The 10,821-nt window shown below is 42.4% G+C and overlaps 1 protein-coding gene across 1 annotated transcript; it reads left to right on the top strand.

The window, feature by feature from the left end:
- Positions 1-6,341: 6,341 nt before the first annotated feature.
- LOC111393049 (pentatricopeptide repeat-containing protein At2g29760, chloroplastic-like) lies at positions 6,342-9,727 on the top strand. The gene is made up of 2 exons (XM_023018454.1): positions 6,342-8,628; positions 9,086-9,727. Exon 1 carries the CDS (start codon positions 6,436-6,438, stop codon positions 8,272-8,274), a length of 1,839 nt encoding a protein of 612 aa, XP_022874222.1. The 5' UTR covers positions 6,342-6,435; the 3' UTR covers positions 8,275-8,628; positions 9,086-9,727.
- Positions 9,728-10,821: the final 1,094 nt, after the last annotated feature.

Raw genomic sequence — 10,821 nt, forward strand, 5'->3', positions numbered from 1 at the left:
CCTGCCAGAAGGGCCTCATATTCGGCCGCGTTGTTCGAAGCTCTGAAGCCAAATCTTACCGCACAATTTAGCAAATGGCCTTCCGGGCTCTCCAACACGATTCCCGCCCCCGCGCCAGCCTCTCCTGAAGACCTATCTACGAACAATTTCCATGTGGGGGGCTCGGTCGGTTCCATTAGGGCCTCCATTTCTGGGGCTTTGGTAAACTCGACCATAAAATCGACAAGGGCCTGGCCCTTGATAGCGTGTCTAGGTCGGAACATGAGATCGAACTCGCTGAGCTCGATAGGCCATTTCAGCAGGCGTTTCGACACGTCCGTTTTCTGCATCACTTGCCTTAAAGGAAAATTGGTGAGGACTTGTATTGAGTGGGCTTGAAAATATGGCCTCAGCTTTCTCGAGGCTGTGATAAGTGCGAGTGCCAGTTTCTCCATGTCGGAGTAGCGTGTTTCAGCTGGGAGAAGTGCTTTGCTGATGTAATACACCGTCAATTGACGCTCATTTTCTTCCCTGGTTAGGACCGCGCTGACTGCCACGTCTGAAACTGCTAGGTACAGCAACAGAGATTCATTCGGCTGGGGTTTCGACATGAGGGGTGCTTCACCGAGGTGTTTCTTCAGAGACTCGAAGGCTTCTTGGCACTCCGAAGTCCATTGGAATTTATTTCCTTGCTTCAATACATTGAAGAAAGGCAAGCTTTTATCAGTGGCTCAGGAGATGAAGCGGCTGAGTGCAGCTATTCGGCCATTGAGACTTTGGACCTCCTTCGATTTCTGAGGTGACCTCATTTCTAGTAAAGCCGCTACCTTTGTCGGATTTGCCTCAATTCCTCTCTGATTTACAATGTATCCCAAGAACTGGCCTGATGCCACTCCGAAAGTGCATTTGAGGGGGTTCAGCTTCATGTTATACTTTCTGAGTATCTGGAAGGTTTGGTCAATGTGGCTCACGTGTTCGGACGCCTGGAGGCTTTTGACCAACATGTCGTCCACGTAGACCTCCATAGTTTTGCCAATGAGTTCGGCAAACATCATGTTGACTAACCTCTGATACGTGGCCCCCCGGCATTTTTCAATCCGAAGGGCATACTTTGTAGCAATACAGCCCCCTGTCCGTAATGAATGATGTAGCTTCCTCATCAGGTCGGAACATGGGTATCTAGTTGTACCTTGAGTACGCATCCATGAAACTCAGTAGTTCATGCCCAGCAATGGAGTCCACCAGTTGATCAATTCTTGGAAGTAGGAAGCTGTCCTTGGGACAAGCCTTATTCAGGTTTGTGAAGTCCACACAGATCCTCCATTTCCCGCTGGACTTTTTCACCAGAACCGGGTTGGATATCCACCTCGGATATATGGCCTCTCTGATGAAACCACTGCGGCTAAGTTTACTTACTTCGTCTTTCAGCACCTCGTACCGTTCCGGGTTCAGGGCGCGCCTCTTCTGTCTATGGGGGGCATAGGAGGGGTTGATGTTAAGGTGATGGCAACTGATCCTAGGATCTATTCCCACCATATCTTCATGTTTCCATGTGAAGACATCCAGGTTTTCTTTCAGTAATCGTATCATCTCAATTTTTGCCTCAGGCGATAATGACTTCCCTATGCGCAAGACTTGGTTGGGGTCTTCTGGATTGACCGGGAAAGTTTCCAGTTCTTCCATTGGGGTCGCATTTGGTTCATAATCGATTATTCGGGGGTCTAACTCATCAAGAGCGTGTCCTTGTTCAGGGGCCTCTTCCATGATGACATCCTCCTCTTGTTCTGAGGTATGCCCTTGTTCAGGGGCGTCAAGCATTTCCACGTCCGTACTGGCTACAGCGGGTACTTCGGCTAGAATTACATTGACAGTTCGGGGCTCAGATTTACGTAGCGAGTTTAGGTAGCATGCCCTGAAGCCCATCTGATCGCCCCGGACCGTTGCAATCCCATGTTCAGTTGGGAATTTCATGCACAGATAGTAAATGGACGTCATAGCCCAAAGATCTTTTAGAGCAGGTCTGCCCAATACTCCATGATAAGCCGACCTATGATCTACCACCAGAAATTCCATGAAATGCTGGGCGACCAGGGGGGCCGAACCCATTTCCACAGGCAGAGTAATCCGCCCTTGTGGGATGATGCTGTCCCCAGTGAATCCGAACAGTAGGTCGGTCATGGGGATTAACCCATGTTCAATTTGCATTTTGTCAAAAGTGGAGCCGAACAATATGTTCACGAAACTGCCATTGTCAAAGAGCATGCATTTTAATCCGTTTCTAGCCACTACGGCTCTTACAACCAAAGCGTCGCAATGGGGATGGTGCACTCCCTCTGAGTCTTCCTGGGAGAAGGTGATTGGGGCCATCTTGTTTGCTGATTTCGATTCGTCGACAATGTAGGTGATCATCGGGGGATCCTTAGCTTCTCTTGTATAATTTCTCTGGGCATTCCTGGTGTTGCCACTGACGTGGGGTCCCCCAATGATGATATCGATTTCCCTGATGACCTGGCTTCCAGCGAATTGGGCTTGGTTCTCTTGCCTGGATTGGCCTCGGTTTCTCGATTCTCTTTTGCGAGGAGATTGTTCCTGGTGACCTCTTCCTCCCCTCCTCGGGGAAGTGCATCTGCGGGGGTGCTCGTTTCTGCTGGAAGTGTGGGGGTTGCTTCGATCAGGGCGCCGATCGGCATCCCGACACTCGCTAGTGTCATGCCCGTATAGTTGATGGAAAGTACAAAATCTTGCTCCTGGCAAGGGCCTGTTTGGCCTCTTTTTCTTCTTCTTGTTGTTGTCAGTTCTTCCAGATGGTCCTGCCTCAGCGGGTGCATTATCATATGCCAACACCGGCACTGCGTTCAACGTGGCGGAAGCTAGGGCCTGTCCAGATGTGGGAGCTATGGTATGCCCTGCTTGGGTCCATTGTTGAGTAATAAGGTGCACTGCGGGGTCTCGACCTACCTGCCTCTATGGGGGAGGGAGTCCCTGCGCGGCACGGTTGCGATGATCAATCATTTCTTCACTAACAATTTCCACCCTCATCATCTCCACCAGCTCGTCGTATGTGGAGGGATTTTTGCTGCGCACGTTCCTCCAAAACAAAGTGTTCATGTTGAGACCACCTTTCAGGGCTGAAAGGGCTTCCCTGTCAGTGACCTGCTCGCAGTAAGTAATTTCGTCTGTAAACCTGGCAAGATAGCTTTTCAGCGTCTCTCCAGGGGCCTGCCTCATGTCTTGAAGGCGTTGGATTGGCGCCTCTCCTTCCCTGCGTGAGAGGTACTGGTTCAAAAATGCTTTCTTCAAGTCTGGCTAACTTCTGATGCTTAGGGGAGGAAGCCTGCTGTACCACACCTCGACGGCTCCGCCTAGTGTTAAATGGAAGGCTCTGCACTTTAGAGCAGGTGAAGCTCCCCTAAGACTCATTTGTGTCATATACTTTGTGAGGTGCTTCTCCGGATCCCCTTTTCCCTCATACTTGGGGATCTTAGGGGGCATGAAGTTAGTTGGTATTGGGAAGCTTCGAATTTTCCTTGAGAAAGGGTGGTTATCGTCATCGTCGTCAATCTCATAAGATCGACAGGGCCCCTCTGATCGTTCATCATCTTGGATGTCTTGGGGTGGAGGAGGTGATTTTCCCCGGCTCCCCCAATCGACTAAGTTTCTCCTCTCCCTCATATTTCTAGGAGGAGGGGGAACATGCTCTTCTTCGTGGTCTGACCGGACCGACCCTCTTGTTGGGTGGACCCTATTGCTAGGATCGTTTCCTATCCGGTCAAAGACGCTCACTGACCTCTGGTCATCGTGTTCTTGAGGAAAGTTGTCCCCCAAGAGTGGTTTTGATGGATGACTCTCCTGTACATAAGATGTCGCTTCGGTGTTCCCCTCTCTTTCGAGAGGACGTTCTGTGTGCCGGCTCATGTGGCCTCGAGAGTGAGACAAAGGGATTTCCTGTACCGGATAAGATCCTTGGGGCCTCTGGTGTCCCTGGGCTTGCATGAGATGTTCTCGCATCGCCATATTCTGAGCTGCTATGTCTCTCATACCCGCTGCTATCTGGGCCATTCCTTCAGTGAGTATGGCTGTTCTTTCGCCTCGTCGACGCCGGTGATGCGGTCTCTGATGAGTAACATTGTTATGGAGTACCTCTTCTTCAGAGGCCTCTCTCATGGGATTGTCTTCACGGCTGTAGCTCATCCTACCTCTTTTTTCAAGGGTAGTAAGAACTTGGATTGTAATTCGACTTAATTCTTTTTCAAGAATGCCCCCTTTTCAGGGTCAATCGCCGGTTTTCCGGTGTCTTCTCCGATGGGGAATGCAAAACTTCAAATGGGGAATGAGCTTCCCACAGACGGCGCCAAACTGTTGACCTCCAAAAATGGCTCCTCCACGTGGCCAACTTATAGCTACTCCACGTATTCCTCCCTGCGAAATAAACAAATGGTCAGGCGCACACGGTCGGAACCGACGGGGGTGGTGACGGTCGTCTACACTTCGACGGTCAAGTCAGGTTTGGGTGGTCGGAACAGTGCCCAGGGATTACACAAATCAATCAATAAAGGGGGGGAGAATATATAAACTTGTTAGTTATGGAATGCTGTGTATTGAGAGTTTCATTACCTTTGCCTCTTGCCAAACCTTGGGTATTTATAGGTGGTATGAACCGTGGGATGTGGAACACGTGTATACATCTGACGGTATGAAGCGTCTGCTCATAGGCGTCAATCAGCCGCGCTTGTAGAGTGGGCGGACAGTTTGTTTCCCCCGAGTTGAATTGACATAAAGTTGATAAATCACATCAAATAGCCTCATGGGGACGTCAAATCAATTTAAACTTTAGATGCAGGACAAATCTTAAATTGGCGGCGGATCTTCTAACCGGGGTCCACTTGATCCCGATCGCTTCGGCAGATCAGTAGTAGGAATCGATATATCACTTCGAAGAAGCTTCGGGAGGGTCGGAGTAAATGGTGTTGCGTGGGGTCTACTTGATCTCGTTGCTCAGTGGTGAGATGATACTTCGATATCGAGGCGTAACAGAAGTTACTTTAGATCAAACCTATCGAATAAAAAGAAAATTATTGCTTGATATGAAGATTAGGGAAATAAACGCAGAATATAGTTATTCTTGTTTTTTATAGTTTATACATAGTCAGAAATCATATTTCAATCGAGTAAACTTCAATATACCAAGTCTGTCTAAACTTTGGGAAGAGAGTTGTAGCCTCGGTCTAGCATACGGGGCCATGTGGTTGTTTGAAGGAATTTGGAGTTTGCCTCTTCGCGTGCTAAGAGAAACGCAGTACAAGATGGCCTAACTTGTTCAATCTCTATAAAAGTTTTCTTATTTCTCTCTATAGGGCAAGCATCAATTGGTGGTACCTATTATGGTCCAAAAAAACCGAAGCAAGCAAAACACGTCTTAGCCCGGTTTGGTTAAGATAAAAAATCAAATTTTTAATAAATTTTGATAAAAATTAATGAATTATGTATTTGAAAAATTGATAAAAGTAGTGGATTCCATGAAATGTGTGATTAATCGAACAACGTTTAATCAAAAAAATTATTTTTATTTCTATTCATTCCATGGTTGTCTTGTGAACACAACTTCAACAATTTTATCAACATTAAGATAGCGCCCTTATTGAAGTCCAATATAGGTCACCAATCTGGGTCATGGATCTTTCTTATCATCTATATAAATTATCTAAATAACTGAATAAATCTTTAATTAGACCTCATGAAAATCTAGAAACGAATAAAAACTCCACAAAAGTGATTAACACCAATTCCTTTGAAATCACTAGTTAGTCCTATATGTAATGGGGATGTTGACAATTGAATTCAATTTTGACCATTTTTTTTAATTAGTGATAGTGCGAAAAGAAGATCCACTATAAGTTGTGTTGAGTTTTTCGATTCTTTGACTTAGGATTAAAGTATGAAATTAAATATTATATGTTAAAAAAATTGTAAATACTAGTACATTATAGAATATCATGGATTAAAGAAGCATTCTTATACTACGTAAATTTTCTTAGGGAACGCATGTTAATACCTTTCTTTGTATATGATCTACATAACAATTAACATGTACTAAAAGAGTAATACTAATTAACACTATTGGTGTTTAATATCAATTTAGGTGGCAACACTAGTAACATTAAATTAGAAATTCAATTAGATACAAGAAATTATAGACTATTTAATAATATGATCAACGGGTATCTAAACTGATGTTCACCATCGCTAATCACAATATGTTAGATTTTACTACTTACAACTGTCAAGAAAATTTACATTATTAGACAATCTTTATTCTTTACAACTATCCTTGAATTTCTATTGACTTTGAGGTTGGTCAAAGTCCATTTTCAGGTTATTTGTTTCTTACGTTGTTTGTTTTGGTTTACAATTGGCAGTTCCCTACAAATTTCCCTCCACAAAAAACATTAAACGCTCATGAAACTCGCTCGACCCATTTCACGCCGCTTTCTCACGTCCTCTACGACCCTAAAACCAGAGCGAGTAACCAACTATGCAATCCTCAAAGACCCCATTAAAGAGCATCATGCACATTACATCAGAATTTACCAGCACACTGACCGATATAAAATGTCACAAATAATCAAAGCATACGCTCTATCTCAAACCTCATTACACAAAGCCCATTTCATTTTCAATCAAATAGTACAGCCCACATTGCCCGTTTGGAACTACATGATCCGTGGATTATCCAAGAGTGTTCAGCCTGTTACTGCACTCCAAATGTTTGATGAAATGCGTGAAAGTGGACTACATGGAGATAATACCTCGTTTATATTTGTGTTTAAAGCTTGTGCTAAAGTTTTAAATATTTTATATGGAAGAAGAGTTCATGCTCATGTTATTAAACTTGGGTTCGGAGCGTATCTTTTTGTGTGTAATTCTTTAATACATATGTATGCTTCTTGTGGTGATTTGGGGTCTTCAGGAAAAGTGTTTGATGAAATGAAAGATAAAGACTTAGTTTCGTGGAACTCATTGATTTGTGGGTATAGTCAGTGCAAGAGATACAAGGAGGTTTTAAGACTTTTCAATGCAATGAGGCAGGTGAATGTTAAGGCTGATGCAGTGACTATGGTGAAAGTTTTATTAGCTTGTAGTTATTTGGGTGAGTGGAAGACTGCGGATGCTATGGTTAGGTACATTGAGGAAAACCATGTTAAGATTGATGTGTACCTGGGGAATACATTGATTGATATGTATGGAAAGCGTGGCTTGATTGAGTTGGCTCGACAAATTTTTGATAGGATGGTGGAGAGGAATGTTGTTTCTTGGAATGCCATGATTATGGGGTATGCAAAAGCAGGTTACTGTGTTGCAGCAAGGTTACTTTTTGATGAGATGCCAAGGAAGGATGTGATTTCATGGACTTCCATGATCACAGGCTATGCTCAAGCTGCCCAATATAAAGATGCTATTAGTCTTTTCGAGGATATGATGGTGGCGAAGGTTAAGCCTGATGAAATTACAGTTGCTAGCGTGCTTTCTGCCTGTGCACATTTAGGCATGCTTGACATGGGCACTGTGGTGCATAATTTTATTCGCGATCATGGTGTAAAATCAGATATCTATGTTGGAAATGCTCTGATGGATATGTATTGCAAATGTGGATCAGTTGAAAATGCTTTGGAGGTTTTTCATGAAATGGAAGAGAAGGACTCTGTCTCGTGGACTTCAATCATCTCTGGACTTGCGGCAAATGGCATTTCTAATCATGCTCTTGAACTTTTCTCTCAAATGTTAAGAGAAGGTGCAAGGCCAACCCATGGAACCTTTGTTGGCATATTACTAGCTTGTGCTTATGCTGGTTTGGTGGATAAAGGATTGGAATTTTTCCATAGTATGCAAAATGATTACGGGTTGATGCCAGAAATGAAGCATTATGGGTGTGTGGTCGATCTTTTAACTCGCTCTGGCAATCTACCTCAGGCATATGAGTTCATAATGCATATGCCTCTTGTTCCAGATGTTGCTTTATGGAGGATGTTACTTAGTGCTTGTAGATTTCATAATAATCTGGATTTAGCTGAAATTGCTTCCAACAAGCTTCTCGAATTGGATCCAAATAATGGTGGAAATTATGTACTTTCATCCAGTACTTATGCTGGAGTTGGGAGATGGGATGATGCTATAAAATTTAGAGAACAGATAGATAAGACTGATGTGCAGAGACCATTAGGTTGGAGTTCTGTAGAAATAAATGGTGAAATTTCTTGGTTTTCCAAGAAACAAGTTCCAGTTTCTCAATACAATTGAATCATATGAAGTGTCTATAATGAAAAGTTCTTCATGTCATAGATATGGTTGTACCGGTATCTTGAAATTCAGGGGATATCGATGTAGAAGACTGGGGCAAAAGAGTTAGTTTTGCACCCTAACTGACCTAAACTAATTGCAAGCAAGAAGGATACATTCAAGTGGTGTGTGGAAAAGTATACATTGGCATGCTGAAATTGCCGCAGTTGATTTTGCAGCTGCAAGATAGTTTAAAGGGTAATGCCAACAGAACCTGCAAAGGAGGTTCTGATTGTGAATGTAGATGTTTACTGTATATCAGTTGCAAAGGTAATTTGAGGGCATGAGATCATCGATGTTTCAACCGATATAAAGGTTAGTATGTTTTTGCATGAAATCTCCTAGCCATATATTATGGACAATAATGTTTTTCAAATCTAATTTAAGCGTGTTTGCTCTGCCTTCTTGAAAATCATGAAAAAGTGTACATAATATGATGTTTTCAATTTTCTTATGAGTTCATTTCTTATGATTGAGAACAGCGCAGAGCTTCATTTTAAGGATTTTGTTTTACCTTTATCCTTCTCCCTTGTGAGACCCTGCAGAATAGGTCTTTGCGAGTGGTGATGCTAATCTGTGTACTCCCACTAGCTAGTATTATATTTTAATAATTTTGATGGTTAACAACTTGACTGTTGTCTCATTCATCTGTGTATAATCCCTTAGATTATAGAAGAGAATAAGTTGTCTGAGTTTCTGAAGAAAGGCTCAGGAGTATTTTTCCTAGTTACTAGATAGAATTTTAACTTACTATCTGTGAACCTGAAAACAGACATTCAGAGAGGGTCTCGAGATTCTCAAGCTCTTTTTAGTGGAGAGGAATAGTGCCGGAAGGGGGGCGAGCCTAAGCCGAGCCAGTTCATCAGAGGCCCGAGAACATCCGAGTTTCTGAAGAAGAACCTACAGAAAGGCTTTAGTGGCAGAGTGGAGGAAGATCAGAGCGGATTCCAATGGGATTGCATTATCATGACTTACCTTCCTTTTGAAACCATGTGCTGGTCCTGCTGGATGTGTGCGGAACAAATGCTTTCAACACACTATTTTCTTTTTCTTTTTCAATTTATTTATTTATTTATTTTTTGGGATAAATACACCCTATTGATGGCCCATGGTATCTGCAAGAGCCATATAAAGTAGAAGTAATGGAACTGCGCAGTGATTATCGCTGTCATTTCATGTTTGTAGGGAAGAAGATAGATGGAAACCTGGTCACAAGCCTGACAAATATCATAGGAATGGCCATTAATACTTTTCCATAGGCTTCAGTTTTCTTCTTTTATTGAACTTTGATACAGCAGAATAATAGTTTATCGATAAGTATTAATGTTTGATGCTATCAGGAACCCGGTTCCATGACTTTTGTGTTATTAGTCTTTCTGTATAATTCGTGTTAATGTTTGATGATATCAAGAACCTGGTGTTGGGAATCTACTTATACATGCACAGCGGAAAATTAAAATTATTTCGATTCTCACCGAGAATCCCTTTGTGTTTAAATAGAAATCGTGATAAAGATTGTACCTTTGAAAAATTCTGCAAACCTTTTGCTTTTCTTTTAGTTCCTGCAATACTGATTCGCCATCTACAGCTGTCCAATTGTCCAGCCTCCAACGGTGATCCACACAGAGAACAAGATTGCAGCTACCAGGGTTTTTCCTCTTGTGCCAGCAAGAATAATGAAAATCATATGGACCTCAAACCCTAACCATGTATTTATATAAACCCAAACGGGCTCGGCCTGGTCCGGTCCAATATTTAATTAATCCATTTGATTAAATACGGTCCGTGAATTAATTAATCCAATTAATTAATTCGAAAATATAAATAACAAATCCAATTAATTAATTTATCCAACGATTGTTAAATTAACCAATTGGCAATTTGTAATCTTCCAATTCTCTTTTGTGTGCGACCCATTAGGTTCCCGACCACAATACTTAACAATGTGAAATATTATTTTGATCTAATCAAAATTGAAAAATTAAAACAACATTTTAATTTATCGTCAATCCACACTCGTCATTCCTGATTGACATCTAGCAATGTGTCAGGGCAATACATGTGACGAGAAATGTCATGTGGTGTGACAAAACCAAACACGTTCGTTTACCATGAAACTATAATTCCTTCGTCAATATGATCCGATCAATTACGAGATATGGAAGTGTGTCAATCTCGATCATCAATCATATCTTTCACTCGACTATTAAGTCAATATAAGTCGAAAACTCTTTTTCGACTTATGAGTACACCTGACCAAGGATTTCATCATCAACTTAATTGAATAAACGCAGATCATAATCTCCTACTATCTAAGGGTGACGAATCCTTTATTGATCAATCACAACCTTCATACGATTGACGTACCCGAACGATGTCGTATTAGCGGCCCTTTGCAGAGCAACATCCAACACCGCCAAAATATGACTGTTCTCATATAAGGTACCATGACGACCTCAAATCAAAGGACCAATTCCACTACCGAGCGTTAAAGATTAACCACTGACA

Source organism: Olea europaea, chromosome 1 (assembly GCF_002742605.1).
Source record: "Olea europaea var. sylvestris chromosome 1, O_europaea_v1, whole genome shotgun sequence".
Lineage (NCBI taxonomy): Eukaryota > Viridiplantae > Streptophyta > Magnoliopsida > Lamiales > Oleaceae > Olea > Olea europaea.

Coding starts and splice junctions, on each gene's coding strand:
- LOC111393049 (XM_023018454.1), top strand. CDS start 6,436: ATGAAACTCGCTCGACCCATTTCACGCCGCTTTCTCACGTCCTCTACG.